A 16,442-nucleotide genomic window follows, 5' to 3' on the forward strand; every position below is an offset into this window, starting at 1 on the left:
TCTTTCACGTAGAGATTTCGATCCCCCGCTCAACACCTGCGAGTAAAATTAAAATCCAAAACCGACAGATGCATCGAGAAAAAAAAAAGGTTCATTTGGGGAGGGGGACCACCCGAAGCAACTCGCGCGACGAAAGTCCGGTTGTAAATGTATCCGAATCGTTTTTTGGGGGGGGATTTTGTTTCCCAAACCCCCTAAAAGTCCACCAGATGGAGGTAGTCGGGGTCTCCGGCCGGCCGCTCAGTCTTCCAGTCAATCAATCCATCAACTGACCCGATAAATTACCGATAGATTGATTGCTAACGCGGCCGTTAGCTGCGGCGGTCAGGCTCGGTCCGACGGTTCTGCTGACTGTGCAAAAAAAGAAAATGCCCTTTACTTTCCCCCTCCCCCCATTGTTCGCCCCCTCCCCCCGCCCCCTCGCCCCCCATCCATCGTCGGTCCTCCGGTCCCCCCTCCCCCCCCTCCTCCTCCTCTCAGCTGCTCCCTGACATCAGGTTGATGGCTTGCTCTAGTTTGTGCCTCAGTTTGTGTTTGCGACAGTACCCGTCCCGGTCCAACGCCGTCAGGATCTGAAGGCAGAAGAAACGATATCAGTTTATGAGGACATTTTAAATCACGTCTCCAATAAAACACTGTCCGACACTGTAAACTCTGGTTGTTCGGGGGCATCTGGATGAACCGATGGCAGTAAACCCGTCTTATTCTATCGTTTTGCTGCGTTTGTTTCCCTCCGCGTTGACTTGCAGGTTCAGGTGAGTCGATTTTGGGGAAATAAAAAAGCCACATGTAGCGCAAGAGGCGTTCAATTCAATTCGATTTATAAAGCACCAAATCACAACACAAGGTTATTTCATGGCACTTAACACATTAAAGTCCTTTAACTTTACAGCATTATACAGAAAAACCCAACAATTCAACAATTCCCACATGAGCTGGGAGGAAAAAACTCCTCTAAGGGAGAAAAACCTCCAACACGAGGAAGGAAAAACTCTCTTTTAACAGGACGAAAGCTCCGATAGCACCGAGCGCTCCCCCTCACCTCTTCCTTGTACTTGTTGATGTAGAAGTAGAGCTCGCTGAGCGCGCTCAGTGTGTTGAACTCGGTGCCGTGGAGACGTGACTGCTCCACCAGGTAGGCGTCCATGTCCTGGTCGCTGATGCTGGGCATCTTGGCGATATCCCTGTAGTATCTGCACGGACACGGAGACACGGTTCAGTCGTGAGCGACGTCCGGATTTAGAGCAGCAAGCTACAAACGTTGCATCTACGAATTAGTTATCACGTCAGCTACCTCTCCACCCAGCTCTTGTAGTTGGGGATGTCTTTAGCGTAGAGCAGCTTGTTGGACGGAGAGTCTTTTCCGAGCCGATGTTCGGACGTCGAGCAGGAGTCCATGAAGGTCTGAGCGACGACGGACAGACAGGCGTCGGTGATGCTGCTCTTGTGGATGTCGAACACAAACTGCGGGTTCTTTATGACGTTCACCCAGAACCTGAGAGGAAGGCTGCCGGAGAAAAGAGAGATTTCTTAAACCTTTTTCAACTTCTTTTCCGTCCCGTGATTTCTTTCTCTGTTTTTTTCTCACCAGTTGCTCTTCCAGGTGTGTCGGACGTCCGGGTCGCTGATCTGACGTTTGTCCGCCTGCTCGTCCAGGAAGTCGAACATGTATTTGATGGCGAGCGGGAGAGCGGAGCCGCGGTGGGCGGTGCTGAACACCGTCTCGAACAGGTCGTCCACGAACTTCTGCAGCGTCCCCTGGTGGCGGGAGGACCAACACACACGGGATTGAAAATTTTAAACACAGACTTCTTAATGTGAGCATCAATTGACAGAAAATTAATTTGAATAAAAATAAGTTATGTATGCATTTATTCTTCTGTTTTTCCTCGCTGTGTGTCCGCGCCGTGTCTGCGTTTTGTTACCTTGGTCGCCAGCAGTCTGGTCAGGTAGATTTCAGACACCATCTTGCTGCCTCTGTCTCCTTCTCGCTGGTCGCTGTGTTCGTGATTCTTCACCAGGTGCCAAAGTTTAGTTCCTGAAAAAAAAACACAACAAAAAGGCCGGATTACAAATAACACACAAAACCCCCGCTGACCCCCCCGACACACACACACACACACACACACACACACACACACACACACACACACACACACACACACACACACACACACACACACACACACACCTGAATACACCTGTACCTGTCTCCTGGTCCGGGGTGATCATGGGAGCTCTGGATCGGAGGCTGTCGGGACTGCTGGACGTCCGCAGTAACGACTCTGATGGCACAAAAGACGGCGAGATGACAGGAAAGGGTTAACGCTGTCCATCTGTGGTGACCCAACAATTTAAAACGTTTGGCGCCCGATATCAACCGAACTTTCACTTTCTTTTTCCACAAACCTGCTGTAGATAGAAATGTTAAAAAAAACAACAACAACAACAACAAAAAAACACCTCTTTATTCTCATAGAACAACAGGAATTGAATCCATGAAGAAAAAATATTAACTGACGATCCTACAACCAGGTATAACAAAAAAAAAGGTTGGGACGCTGCGGTCCTGACATGTGGCCCTTTAAAAACATCTGGAGCATCATGAAATGAAAAATACGACGAAAAGGAGACGCTGAACTGTTGAGCAGCTGAAATCCTACATCAGGCAAGAATGGGACCACATTTCACTTTCAAAACTCCAGAAACTGGTCTCCTCGGGTCCCAAACGTTTACAGAGTGTTGTAAAAACGAGAGGTGATGCAACACGGTGGTAAACATGAACCTGTCACGGCTTTTTTTGAGACGTGTTGCTGCCATCAAATTCAAAATGAGCAGATATTTGTCATAAAACAGCTAAATTTGTCAATTTCAACATTTGACTCGTTTTTTTCCCGTCTATTTTAAGTTGTTTACATGATTTACAAATCATCGCATTCTGTTTGTATTTGAATATTTTCACTTTTATGAATCAAATTTGATCTTACAGGTTAACTTGCGAGAGTCCAAAGTTAGCTTGAAGAAGAGAAACACAGCGGGCTGAAATAACCCAGAACGACCCTTTAAATAATTTAGAAAGAAATCAGCACAGTAATAATCTATAACAATAAGAAACACGTGGACGTGCTGCTTCGTACCGTATCGGCTCAGCGAGCGGGTGAAGGTGAAGGAGTTGGCGATGTTGTAGGCAGAAACCTGCTTCTGGACCAGCGCCACCAGAGAGCCGTCCGTCACCTAGCAACGCACAGCGGACACATCAGTCAGCGTGTGGGGGCGGGGCATCGCTCCCGTCAATCAGCCGGCTAATTATCCGCTCAGCCGGTCGATTCTTATCCCGTCCAGCGTCGAGATAAAACTCCACGAGCGACTGATGAAGACGCTGAACTCAAAGTGAGTCGGACGAAGTTTTAACCGATTTAACGTGATATTATTCTGCACGTCAGATTTACCACCTTATTACATATTCAGCATTCATGCACAAAACTGTCTCCGGCTTTTTATTTTAATATAATACCTGTTCTTTATTCATAAACACGTGTTCTTTATTTATAACCGTGTTTCTTTTTTATTATTAAGCCCCGTGCTGACCTGGTAATGTGCCAGCGTGTTCAGCCTCTTCCAGTCGCTCTCGATCTTCGTCGTCACGTCTTCGTCCTGCAGGATGATCCGAGTCAGTCGACCCTGACGCCACTCTGACGACAACAACAACAACAACAACAAACAAACACACGCTGTTAGCATTTACAAGTTATAAAACGTTATTTTTTGGGCTCTTAGAGGATTATTAATCGTCAGCGATGCCACAAATTTTTTTTTTTACTTGAATGCTTCTGTTTCAGTCTAAAACGGTCATAAAATAATGTCCACATAAAAAAAATCATCCTTCATCAAACACATTAATTAGATATTAAATATAAAAATAAATATATAAATAAACTCAAATTACGTGTCGTAGCAACCAATTTTTTAATTTTTTTTTTAATTCAAGAAGCAGGAAACACTTTTTAAAAATTAGCTTCAGCTACACGTCTCAAGTTGCCGTAGCGACGTCACTGCTGTTTGGTATTTATTTTACACATTTCTTCGACATCAGTGACGTCATAATGATCAGCGTGAAAAAAACAAGACAAGAAATTCATAATTCACAGAAGAACAAATCTAACGGATGCCAGCCGGCTAACTAGCGCCACCAGCGGATCAACTTTTGGTTTGTACATCTGCCAAATGAATGAGGTTTCCTGTAACGCGAGGTCACGTGACTGTGATGTCGTCGGTTACCGAGGTCCATGTCGTCGGCCTGCGGTCGCTGCGAGAACGGGATTCCCTTGTAGACGGCGTCCAGCAGTTTGTCTTTGACCTGAGTCACCGTGTCGCAGTTCAGCACCTTCACCGGCACCTCGGTCCCGGCGTCGCCCTCCGGAGGGATGCACATCAGCGTCTGGGGGGGAGGGAGGGGAGGGGAGGGGAGGGGAGGGAGGGAGACGCAGCGCTTATTGAGTCATGTGACCTCAGGTATTAATTCAGTGTCGAGGTTTTCTCGGCGCATTCTGTACTTATTATTTACTGAGAAAACCAGCGGTTTGTTTTCACTGCAGCTGCGTTCAGTCAAACGTGTGTGTGTGTGTGTGTGTGTGTGTGTGTGTGTGTGTGTGTGTGTGTGTGTGTGTGTGTGTGTGTGTGTGTGTGTGTGTGTGTTACCAGCTGCTTGTAGTCGATCTGCTGCCTGATGAGTTTGTCTTCGCTCAGAGAATAGCGAGCTTCTCCTGTGATCGCATCGATCGGCCCTTTTTCCATCTGCTGCTTTATGGCACAATAGAGCATGAAGAGCGGCTCGCCGGCACACTCCTGATGGGGGGGGGGGGGGTGGTGGTGGTGGTGGTGGGGGGGTGAGAAGAGGGGTGGGAGGGGGTGAAGAGGGGGGGTGGGGTGAAGAGGGGGGGTGACAGGTTCATTATCAGAGTTGAATCCTGAAAAGTCATCAGCAGCAGGATTTAACCAATCCCCTTCACTTCCCATGAATAAATTAACTGCAGCTCTGATCTGATTGGTCACACTGAGACCGGAGAGGAAGAACTTAACGAGGTCAATTAGACAGACGAGGAAGGAAGGAAGGAAGGAAGGAGGAAGGAAGGAAGGAAGGAAGGAAGGATAGAAGGAAGGAGGTACCTTGAGGAATCGATGCAGCAGGAAGGTGAACCAGTTCGTCAGCATCTTCTCAGCGACAGACTCCGTCCTAAACACACACAGGTCAGAGGTCAGAGGTCACCGATGAATAAATGTGCTGCAGGTCTGATCACCTCGGTCAAATTAAACCGGACATGAGGAGCTTAACGAGGTCAATTAGGGAGAGAAGGAAGGATGGAAGGAGGGAGGTGGTGGGGGGGTGGGAGGGGGGTCTCAGGTCAAAGGTCATCCACCGACCTCCTCAGCAGCAGTTTAGGATGGTTCCTGTTCTCCAGGTTCTTCTCGATCAGGTCGGCCAGCAGTTGTTTCAACACAACGGTCGCGTACTCCATCCGACCCTGAACGCACCACCAGTTATTAAACACTTATTAACTCTTAAAAACAGCTTCGATTAACTAGTTATTACTGTTATTAATTAATCAACAGCCACAAACCAGCGAGTCACAGGAATCATCAGTGCAGTAACCAGAAATATTAGCATCGTTATTAGCATCGTTATTAGCATCGTTATCAGCGTCCCGTGAGCAGCGCGTTGCGTTCTGACCTGCAGGGCGGCCATCAGCAGCGAGGCGACGTTCCCTCGGTCCCTCATGGAGAACGACCTCTGGGCCTCCAGCGTGTGGATGAAGGTCAGCAGGAACATCTTGTTGTTCAGCAGCTGGCTGAAGAGACGCAGCGCTTTCTCCACGTTAGCCGGAGACTGGAGGGGACGGACACAGAGACGCTCGGTGTTTATAGCTCCGCCTCCTTCGCTAACCTCCCGCGTGTTTGCGTGTGTCGTACGTACGTCGAGCTCTTTGAGCACCGGGTGTTCTTCTATTCCCGGGAACATCACCCGCATGGTGTACATCCGGTACTCCAGGAACGGGATCTTCACTCCGTCCATGTCGTTGGTCAGTTCCTGGATGTCCGTCTGCAGCTCGGCGAAGGCTGCAGGGGAGGAAACATATCGTCAGGGAAGGAAGGAAGGAAGGAAGGAAGGACTGAGGGAGGAAGGAAGGAAGGAAGGAAGGAAAGACCGAGGGAAGAAGGAGGGACCGAAGGAAGGACCGAGGAACGAAGGAAGGAAGGAAGGAAGGAAGGAAGGAAGGAAGGAAGGACCGAGGGAGGAAGGAAGGAATGAAGGAAGGAAGGACCGAGGGACGAAGGAAGGAAGGAAGGAAGGAAGGAAGGAAGAAAGGACTGAGGGAGGGAGGAAGGAAGGAAGGAAGGAAGAAAGGACCGAGGGAGGAAGGAAGGAAGGACCGAGGGAGGAAGGAAGGAAGGAAGGAAGGAAGGAAGGAAGAACCGAGGGAGGAAGGAAGTTGGTCAGTTCCTGGATGTCCGTCTGCAGCTCGGCGAAGGCTGCAGGGGAGGAAACATATCGTCAGGGAAGGAAGGAAGGAAGGAAGGAAGGAAGGAAGGACTGAGGGAGGAAGGAAGGAGAGAGGAAGGAAGGAAGGAGGAAGGAAGGAAGGAAGGACCGAGGGAGGAAGGAAGGAAGGAAGGACCGAGGAAGGAAGGAAGGAAGGAAGGAAGGAAGGAGCGAGGAAGGAAGGAAGGAAGGAAGGAAGGACCGAGGGAAGAAGGAAGGAAGGAAGGAAGGACTGAGGGAGGAAGGAAGGAAGGAAGGAAGGAAGGAAGAAAGGAAGGAAGGAAGAAAGGAAGGAAGGAAGAAAGGAAAGAAGGAAAGACCGAGGGAAGAAGGAGGGACCGAGGGAGGAAGGAAGGAAGGAAGGAAGGAAAGAAGGACCGAGGGAGGAAGGAAGGACCGAGGGAGGAAGGAAGGAAGGACCGAGGGAAGAAGGAGGGACCGAGGGAGGAGGGAGGAAGGAAGGAAGGAAGGAAGGACCGAGGGAGGAAGGAAGGGAGGAAGGAAGGAAGGACCGAGGGAGGAAGGAAGGAAGGAAGGACCGAGGGAGGAAGGAAGGAAGGAAGGAAGGAAGGAGACCAAACGCACCCTCCTTGCACTCTAGCGCCACCCGGCTCTCCAGGTTGTCCATCTGCAGCTGGAGGCGTTTGAGCGTGCGGTCGGCGTCGCGTGTTTTCCTCTTGTAGGCGATGAGCACGGCGATGATGGCGATGAGCAGCACGCCGCCGCCCGCTCCGATCCCGATGATGGCCGGCAGCGTCAGGGCGCTGTCGGAGTAGATATGGAGCGTCCCCGGGGAGTACTCCAGCCCGCCGACCAGGATCTGCCAGAGAGAACAGATTTATTCAGAGGGGAGTGTTTATAAGTTTTATACATGTGGAAACAACCAGCAGGGGGCGCTGCAGGTCCCTCCAGGAACTCTCAATAATCAACGCAAAATTCAAGCAATCTCCACAACATTTGCAAAATAAAAACAGTTTTTCTGCTAAAAAAAACAACAACATCGTGAACGGAAGCTCTGCTGAAAGTATGACATCATTAAGTCTCCTTTCATAATAAAACTGAAGACAAAAATTACTACGGAAACACAAAATAACAACAAACGAGCATAAAATTAATGCAAAAATTACGATAAATAAACATGAAATGAGCATAACTGTCGTATAATGACGTATCGTCTGCGTAGAGACGGATTTTATATTATAAATTCAAGACTTGTTTTAATGTTTCTGTTCCGCTGTAAATTGTAGTTAACGGAAATTTAAGCTAACACAAATATTTCTGGCAAAATTCAAGCAACTTATTTGTAAAAAATATCGTGAACAAAAGCTCTGCTGAAAGTATGACGACATAAAGTCTCCTTTCAAAATAAAACAGATTTTATTTTCCGAAAATAAGTGTTTATTTGCAATCATTGAGGCTCCGCCCCCTTCTCACCATCAAAACAAACTGCTGCTTGCTAACAACAGGAAGTGAAAGGGATTGTGGGAAATGTGGTCTTATGATGGGAACGAGGAATTTATGTTCAATGAGTTTTGTTTTTAGTGTTGAATGAATGTGATTTAAAAAAAGCAACGAAAGCTTTTATTTTGAAGGCAGATGGAGCCTTTGTGTTCTGTATTATATTATTAGTCTGTTCTGTTTTATATGTTTATGTATTAAAAGTCTCATTAAAGTGGCTCCTCCTGTAAATATTGACTCGCCAGCTGATGAAGACTCTGATGAATAAATGATGAAGAACAGATAAAACGAACTGATGACATTCTACACTGATCAATAATCAATAGTTTGAATAATGTATTAATGGGTTTGTTTGTTCATTGATACTTTGAACATCAGTGTGTGTGATTGCATCATTAATGTGTTTACTCAGCTACATTGTGGGGACTCAACAGCCTGTTAGAGGACAAAAATGAATCAATGGATGAATGGATTTTTAATTCTATAATAGTTATTATTATAACTCTACTAATTTTGTATATTTGAATGTTGTGGGTTTTATTTTTATTTGTTTAATAAACAGAAAGAAATCCATAAAACAAACATCAGATGTGGACAAGGTCAGTTTGAGTTTCCAGGAAATGAATGGAAGTTAATGCAACGTCCTCTGAAGTGATGAAAACCAGTATGTGTGTGTGTGTGAGAGAGAGAGAGAGAGAGAGAGAGAGAGTGTCGCCCTCTGATCTGTGATATCAGACCAATTACCCATAACTCCCTGCGGCGGCACTTAATGACTTTCACCTTTTATAAAGCCCCCCCCTTCCTCCTCCCCCGTTCTCCTTTCAAAAACTGAATCATGATGTGAGGCTCGTCTGCACGTCGACACAAAGTCCCTTCAAAGCTGCTCTCTGCCTCTTTTAATGTTACATTTTTTTTGTTATTTATTTTTAACATTGAACGTCGACCTGATGAATCGTTCGGCTCGAATAAACAAACAAACTCGGAAAAACATTCATCAAAGTTCCTTTAATAACTTTAATAAGTCCGACGTGATTTTTATGAAGATGTGGAGTTTCATTTTTGCGCCTCTCGTCGTCGTGAAACTCGACAGAAAATAATTTCAGCAAAAAGTAAAATCAATAAAAGAAAGCTCTATTTTTTAAAATTGGCTAATCGATCAGTTTCCTGCTACTCAAATGGGTTCAGATTTGTTGTTTTAATAGAAAATAACCTAAAACCCAGCAAGACAGATATTAACAGCTACTAAATATAAATTAACTAGTTATTACCATGATTAACATTTATTAACTAGTTATTAACAACTATTAAAGCCCATTATTAACAGATATTAACAGCTAATCAACCCAATTCAAGTAATTATTAACAGCTATTTAACATTTATTAACAATTATTAACTAGTTATTAAAAAATATTAAATGATTATTAACTAGTTATTAACAGCGACTAAAAGCATCCCACTTATCAACATTGAAAAATCAACTAAACTAGATCTTAACATCTATTAATCAGTATTTAACAGGTATTATCAGCTACTGCCACTCAAATCTGAAACCAATCACGTTGCGGTTAAAAGGAGGCGGGGCTAAACTCCTGTCACTCACCAGGACTCGCTGTTCTCCGGTGAGATCTGGCGAATCACAGAGCAGCTGGTTCTCCGACACGGTCAGCAGACAGGGAGACTCTCCAATCAGGACCGTGTAGTTCAGCCGGTTGTTGCCGGGGGCGGGGGGGATCAGGTTTTTACCCTGAAACACACACACACACACACACACACACACACACACACACACACACACACACACACACACACACACACACACACACACACACACACACACACACACACGTCAATCACCACTTCTTCTTCTTCTTCTTCTTCTTCTTCTGAGCTTCCTGTGTGTTGGTTTCTCTCACCTTGAGGATGATGGGTGAACCAGGTTTGACCTCCAGGATGCCAGAGCTCCCCAGGGGGTCAAAGGTCGGGTTTGGGTAGTGTATGAAGGGGGTGGAGTTTAGGACCAGCAGGGAGGAGACCTGACAAAAAAATAATAATGATAATATGATATTAATACGACGTAAACAGAAAAATCCCTTCAGGAGTTTTTTCACTCTACTTTTCACTTCTGGAGATTCTGATAATAAACTCGAGGATACCTGGTCGAAGATGAAGCCGAACTCGTCGGGCCGCAGCGCCCCCTCTGGCGGGTTGGGTTTACTGTAGACCAGACCGGGAGCCAAACACGTCATCGTGCTGTCGTTGACGGCGGTGCAGAACTGCAGAAAGAAAAAGAAAAAGGAGAAGTCTGGTTAGGACCACGCGACAAAAATTAATCTTTAATCGATAATCTCTTTTCTTTTTCTTCTTTTTTTTTTTTTTTTATTTTGACGAAGCTGCTGCATTTTCATTTCAGCTACATCAAAAGAAACGCTCCCTACTTTTTCCCGCCCCCACAACCAATAACAACGCAGCTTTTATAACGGTGTGAAGCGGCAGCAGAAACAACAGGAGGCGGGACGAGTTGTGCCCGCGCGCTGAGAATAGCATGCACCTCGTAACGATTAGCATGCTCTTTAAATACGACGTGATTTTCTCTACGAGGTTCATTAATAATTATAAATCATCTGAAGTCTGTAGTTTCTGAACATTTAGAGTCATGAGGGTTTTTTATTATATTTATCTGGCAGCATTTCATTGATACGATTGATCTAAAAAAAAAAATTACCCGGTTTTCTCAACTGATCCAAATATATATATATTGCTTTTTAAATATTTTACTATAATATGTTATATCTTATATGAAGCAGTATTTTTTTCTTTTAGTTGTCTTCTGTATCATTAAAGTGAATAAAAGCAGCAAACATTTATAAAATCAAAGTCACAATAAAAGCCTTGTTAAGAGCTTAAAAAGTTTTCTATCTGCTGAAGCGCCGGGAGGCTTTTATTTTGAAAGAGTACAGGAAGTTCTCACGTTGTTCGTTTCCACTCCTCCGTATTTGGCTCTGACTTTGGGCTCCTGGATGGTCAACAGGTTGGTTCCCGTCACTGTGAGCACTGTGCTGCCACTACACACACACACACACACACACACACACACACACACACACACACACACACACACACACACACACACACAAAGGTTAGAGATCAATGGTTCTGATTGATTGATTGATTATCATGGATGTTCTGGAGGTTTTACTTGAGGATGGTCCAGTTGGGTTCGATGCCGGTGATGGTCGGGTCCTCCGTGTAAACGTATCGGGTGTCCGAGCTCGTCACCTCGGCCCTGTCAATCATCAGGCGGATGGGGGCGGGGCCAGAGCCCGACAGGGAGGGGGGAGTTATGCAGACGATCTGCCGAATGGTCCGTCTGGAGGAGGAAGAAATAATTAACGACTGCTCTTCTTTTTTTTTTTTAAATAACAAAACCAGTTTGATTAAAATGTGAGAAACGATCTGAACTGACTTGACGAACAAACACTCGTCTTTATCGATGAAGACGGTGACGGCGCTGCCGGCGTCCAGCTGACGACCTTTCACCGTCAGCCTGGTTCCCCCGGAAACAGGACCCTTCTCTGGGAGGACCTGGCTGAAGTTGGGGCTCTGGAGGAGGAGGAAGAAGAAGAGGAGGAGGAGGAAGAGGAGGAGGAAGCACAAAACAAATGTCAGTATATTTAATAAAAAAAAGTAAGTTTGCGTATTTTCCACTTTATGATATTTAAACTTCATATCACCAGAAGATTGGCAGCAACGTTTCTGACAAGATTTTAGCTTCATTTTTAGCGATTAAGCTCCGCCCCCTTCTGTCCCCGAGGTAACTCACCACGAAGGAGTACGTCTGCGTGGAGAGCGTTCGGTACTCGGCGCTGCAGACGCCGATGCAGAGCTCCACGGGTCCGCCGGGAGAGTGAGGCAGCAACGCTTCGGCCATGTCGCACACGATCCTGCAGACACACACACGGAGAGAGAGTCAGAACACGCCTCTCACACGCGTGTTCTACGACGTGCCGACACGCTAACTGACCTCTCGGCGCTGATGTACTGCGACGCGACGGAGTTACAACGAACGCCGGCGACCTGAACGTGAGCGATTTCCTTCACCTGGAGGCCGAGATTCTCTCCTTCAATGGTCACACGGGTTCCTCCTTCACGAGGTCCCGTCAGAGGGTCGATCTGTAAGGGGGAGGTGGGGGGGAACGGGGGGGGGGGTTCAAATTTAAAACAGTCAAATACCGTAAATACGTGTCGACGTTATCACAGCTGCTGTAATAATTTTATAATAATAATAATAGTCGTTACCTTGGTGATATTTGATAATAATAATAGTAATAATAATAGTCGTTACCTTGGTGATATTTGATAATAACAATAGTAATAATAATAATAATAGTCGTTACCTTGGTGATATTTGATAATAACAATAGTAATAATAATAATAGTCGTTACCTTGGTGATATTTGATAATAACAATAGTAATAATAATAATAGTTGTTACCTTGGTGATATTTGATGATAATAATAATAATAATAATAATAATAATAATAATCGTTACCTTGGTGATATTTGATAATAATAATAATAATAGTCGTTACCTTGGTGATATTTGATAATAAAAATAGTAATAATAATAATATTTGTTACCTTGGTGATATTTGATAATAATAACAATAATGATAATAATAGTCGTTACCTTGGTGATGCGCGGGTGGCTGCAGCGCAGGTTGTGCCGGCCGTGGTGCATCCAGTTCTGCTCGGGGGAGGGGCAGTGCTGCCGCAGGAGGCACTTCCTGCTTTCGGTGCACCAGCCGCACTCGAAGGTGGGCGGAGCCTTGAGGCACTGACCGCAGCTGGAGCGCTGAGCCTCGCACTTATAGAGCAGCGCTGCGAAAACGAGAGGCGAGACATCGTGAGACGGGAGCCACGAACACACCGACCGAAGTCCGAATAAAATAATACGCAATGTTTTAAGTTTTTTATTGAGAGGACTTTATTTGGAAAGACTTTCCGTAAATGTAATTTTTCTGATGTTCACAGCTGGGTTTGGCGTCTCATTTAACCGGAAATAAAAACTTAAATATTATCACAAAAAAAATACCGAAAAAGTTCTGATGTCTTTACACGAAAACGTTAAGCAGAAGTTAAAATTTGAGTTTTCGTTTTGTTTTCCTCGAAGTCGACGAAGACTTCGTGTTTTTCAGGTCGTTTGTCGCGTTTCTGTAAGTTCGATATCTCTGGAACGACTCGAGGCAGCTTCTTCAAATTTGGCACAAACGTTCACTCGGACCTGAGGACGAACTGACTCGATTATGGGGGTCAAAGGTCACCGTGAGGTCTCGTCCCTCCCGTTTGTCTGTCCCGCTGTTGGGGTTACACGATATCTCAGTAGCACCTCGAAGGGGATTCTTTAAAATTTGGCACAAACGTTCACTTGGACTCATCAATCAACCAATTAGATTTTTTTTTAGGGTCAAAGGTCACTGTGACCCCCTCAAGACAGGTTTGTGGCCATAACTCCGGTGTTCTTTCACTTATTCTGACACAATTTCACACAAATGTCAAGGAGGGAGATTCTGGTTGAACACTAAATTGAATGTCAAGAGATGAAGATGAACCGGACCGACGATGAGGAGATTTTTTTTACCTTTCATGGACGAAGGCTTGTCGATGAAGAAGTCTCCGTCCCAGACGATGGAGAAGTCGACGGGCAGGTCGCCGGCCTCGTCGCCTTCGTACCAATACTGCAGAGACAGAGAGACTCGTCTCAATACGACACGTTGTCATTCGGAAAATTTTCCTTCTCCAGCAAAAATTAACAATCAAGCAGCGGCAAGAAAATCGAATTCGAGGAAGAAGACGTTCAGAGGAGCTGGAAAAAAACATATAATACAAAACATGACACGCAGGTGACAACTGCGGAAAACTCAGGACAAATGCTGCTTTAAAAAGAACAAGAGATGGAAAAATTAGACAAACACAGACATGGCAGAGCGGTGTTGTCATGGCGGCTACAGGTCTCCATGGTAACCGGCAAAAACTCTTGTCAAGAGAAACAACATAATGGGACCTGGAAGCTGATGGGAACCTGATCTACCTGCTGGTCCCTGCGTGCCTCGTCTGAGACAAACAGTGGGGCGTTAATGGGAGTAAAATATAGAAAAAAATGCAACTGTGTAGTGTGTGTGAGTGTGTGTGAGTGTGTGTGTGAGTGTGTGTGTATGTGTGTGAGTGTGTGTGAGTGTGTGTGTGTCCTTTTAGTGCGGCGAACAATACGACTCGTCTCAGATGCTGCTGGAAAGACTGAGAGGCTGTGTGTCCTGAATATGTCATCTCAACTCGAACGGCAGCATATAATCTGCACACACACACACACACACACACACACACACACACACACACACACACACACACACACACACACACACACACAGTTAGAGGACGCAGAGAGAACTTGTGTTTTCTGAAAGATTGAAAATCAATGTGTCTTAATGACTCTGGTCTGCTGCTCATTTCATTAACTTACCACACACTGCACACACACACACACACACACACACACGCACACACATACACACACACACACACACACACACACACACGCGCGCGCACAAACACTCTCAGAGACACACACTGATAGATTAATTAAGAGGTGGCAGCTGTACAACCTGACTTCAGCAAAAATATCTACTGTAAAAATCTACTGTACAGGACTTAGTCTACCACACAAACACACACACACACACAGACACACACACAGACACACACACAGACACACACACATACACACACACAGAAAATTAACAAATTTCATTAAGTCACAGTGACTTCAGTTCAATATTCCGACATCAGCAAAAACGACTTTTACTGCTTTCAGACACACACTCAGCACACACGCACACACACACACGCACGCACACACACACACACACACAGGGCTGTAATTAATAAAGCATTGATATTAAAATGATCTTTTCTGCAGAGCCACAAGGACGACCACATGATTCGAGTGTGAGTTCCAGTCTGTCTATCACTGTGAGGACTGGGGTCATTTGAAAGGTTTGTGAGGACATTTGTGTAAAAGTGGGGACAGTTTGGGATTGAAACGGCCGTCAGAGGGTTCAGACCCGGTTTTAGGGTTCAGGTTAGAACCAGGTTTAAGTTGTGATGGTTCATCACATGTCCCTCTATCGTTATATAGACCAGTTTAGGTGGAACACCTGATTTATGAGGACACTTAGGCTGGTTGAGGTTTCAGACCTGGTTTCAGGGTTCAGGTTAGATCCAGGTGAAGGGGCTAGATCATATATTATGTAGATGAGTGTCCCCATAAATATAGAAAGACGCAAAAGAGTGTGTGTGTGTCTGTGTGTTAGTGGTGACCACACAGCTGAAATATGTGAAATACCAAAACCGATCTAGACGGAGAGAGAGAGAGAGACGTGTGTCTAATGCCCTGATTTTCCATTAAAAGCAGCCAGCTGAGCCCGACAGAGCAGCATCATAAGTCTCACACACACACACACACACACACACACACACACACACACACACACACACACACACACACACACACACACACACACACACACACACACACACACACACACACACACACACACACACCGAGTCACCGTGATGCAGCACAAGCACGTGTGTGCGAGTATCGATACATCAACTTGGACGAGTTTTAACTTTCACACAGCTGAAGTGTGTGTGTGTGTGTGTGTGTGTGTGTGTGTGTGTGTGTGTGTGTGTGTGTGTGTGTGTGTGTGTGTGTGTGTGTGTGTGTGTGTGTGAAGACAAAACAACAGAAACCATTAACAACGGTGTGTTTCAACCACAGACTGAATATAAAAGTGTTCATAGCTTCCAGGTCTGAAAGATTTGTCCTTCAGCTGCAATACCACCGCGTGCCACTAGAGGTCGGCTCCAAAAAGCCTCCGGCTCCATAGACTCCCATTCAACTTCTCTCATCAAATCCAAAGTGAATAAAATGTGTCCATCAGTTATCTCGGTGTTGTTAGCTAAAGTCACTCCTTCTTATTAGTTTTCTGGAGGTCCATCTGAAAATAATCCCTCATTCATTAGAAAAGAAGATTCAAGAAGACCTGTTTTTGGGGGCGTGTCTGTTTGATTGACAGGCCTGTTGGTGCAGTCATGGTTACAGCTATCGGCGGGCGAGACGTAGCATCATGGTGATGTCACTGCTGGTTGGTTTTATACGTAATAACTGTCGTCTGAATTCAAATGGAATCAAATTATATTTTTGGACGAAGGCGAGTTGTGGTTGTTCAGCTAAATGTGCAACACTCTGGAGGACCAGCAGGGGGCGCCTCACAGCTCAACTTCTCCCTCTCTGTCTTTCAAAAAAGCTCTCGCTCGTCTGTGCTATAATTGCGTGATCTATGTTTTGTGTCGCTCGGCTTGTTATTTGCCGTAATTCACTGAGG

General features: G+C 45.5%; 1 protein-coding gene across 3 annotated transcripts in view; it reads right to left on the bottom strand.

Annotated features, from left to right (window-relative positions):
• Positions 1-449: 449 nt before the first annotated feature.
• plxna3 (plexin A3) overlaps positions 450-16,442 on the bottom strand; it is an 80,576-nt gene continuing 64,583 nt past the window's right edge. The window contains exons 14-37 of one of the 3 annotated variants that reach the window (XM_069716553.1): positions 13,637-13,733; positions 12,686-12,876; positions 12,019-12,167; positions 11,818-11,938; positions 11,461-11,597; positions 11,194-11,364; positions 10,966-11,059; positions 10,151-10,270; positions 9,911-10,030; positions 9,598-9,741; positions 7,124-7,358; positions 5,729-6,114; positions 5,422-5,522; positions 5,167-5,233; positions 4,699-4,845; positions 4,279-4,438; positions 3,589-3,692; positions 3,138-3,234; positions 2,208-2,285; positions 1,926-2,038; positions 1,589-1,758; positions 1,295-1,507; positions 1,043-1,193; positions 450-572 (exon numbers count right to left, since the gene is read on the bottom strand). In XM_069716553.1, coding sequence (XP_069572654.1) covers positions 477-572; positions 1,043-1,193; positions 1,295-1,507; positions 1,589-1,758; positions 1,926-2,038; positions 2,208-2,285; positions 3,138-3,234; positions 3,589-3,692; positions 4,279-4,438; positions 4,699-4,845; positions 5,167-5,233; positions 5,422-5,522; positions 5,729-6,114; positions 7,124-7,358; positions 9,598-9,741; positions 9,911-10,030; positions 10,151-10,270; positions 10,966-11,059; positions 11,194-11,364; positions 11,461-11,597; positions 11,818-11,938; positions 12,019-12,167; positions 12,686-12,876; positions 13,637-13,733 — 3,462 coding nt within the window. In that variant the 3' untranslated portion in view covers positions 450-476. Of the gene's footprint in view, positions 573-1,042; positions 1,194-1,290; positions 1,508-1,588; positions 1,759-1,925; positions 2,039-2,207; positions 2,286-3,137; positions 3,235-3,588; positions 3,693-4,278; positions 4,439-4,698; positions 4,846-5,166; positions 5,234-5,421; positions 5,523-5,728; positions 6,115-7,123; positions 7,359-9,597; positions 9,742-9,910; positions 10,031-10,150; positions 10,271-10,965; positions 11,060-11,193; positions 11,365-11,460; positions 11,598-11,817; positions 11,939-12,018; positions 12,168-12,685; positions 12,877-13,636; positions 13,734-16,442 lie in introns of those variants that run through there. The other 2 variants (XM_069716552.1, XM_069716551.1) reach the window with 2 other exon arrangements.

This window comes from Brachyistius frenatus, unplaced genomic scaffold, assembly GCF_029030835.1.
Source record: "Brachyistius frenatus isolate BFR_SWC_R1_liver_20210118 unplaced genomic scaffold, ASM2903083v1 Contig_159, whole genome shotgun sequence".
NCBI lineage: Eukaryota > Metazoa > Chordata > Actinopteri > Embiotocidae > Brachyistius > Brachyistius frenatus.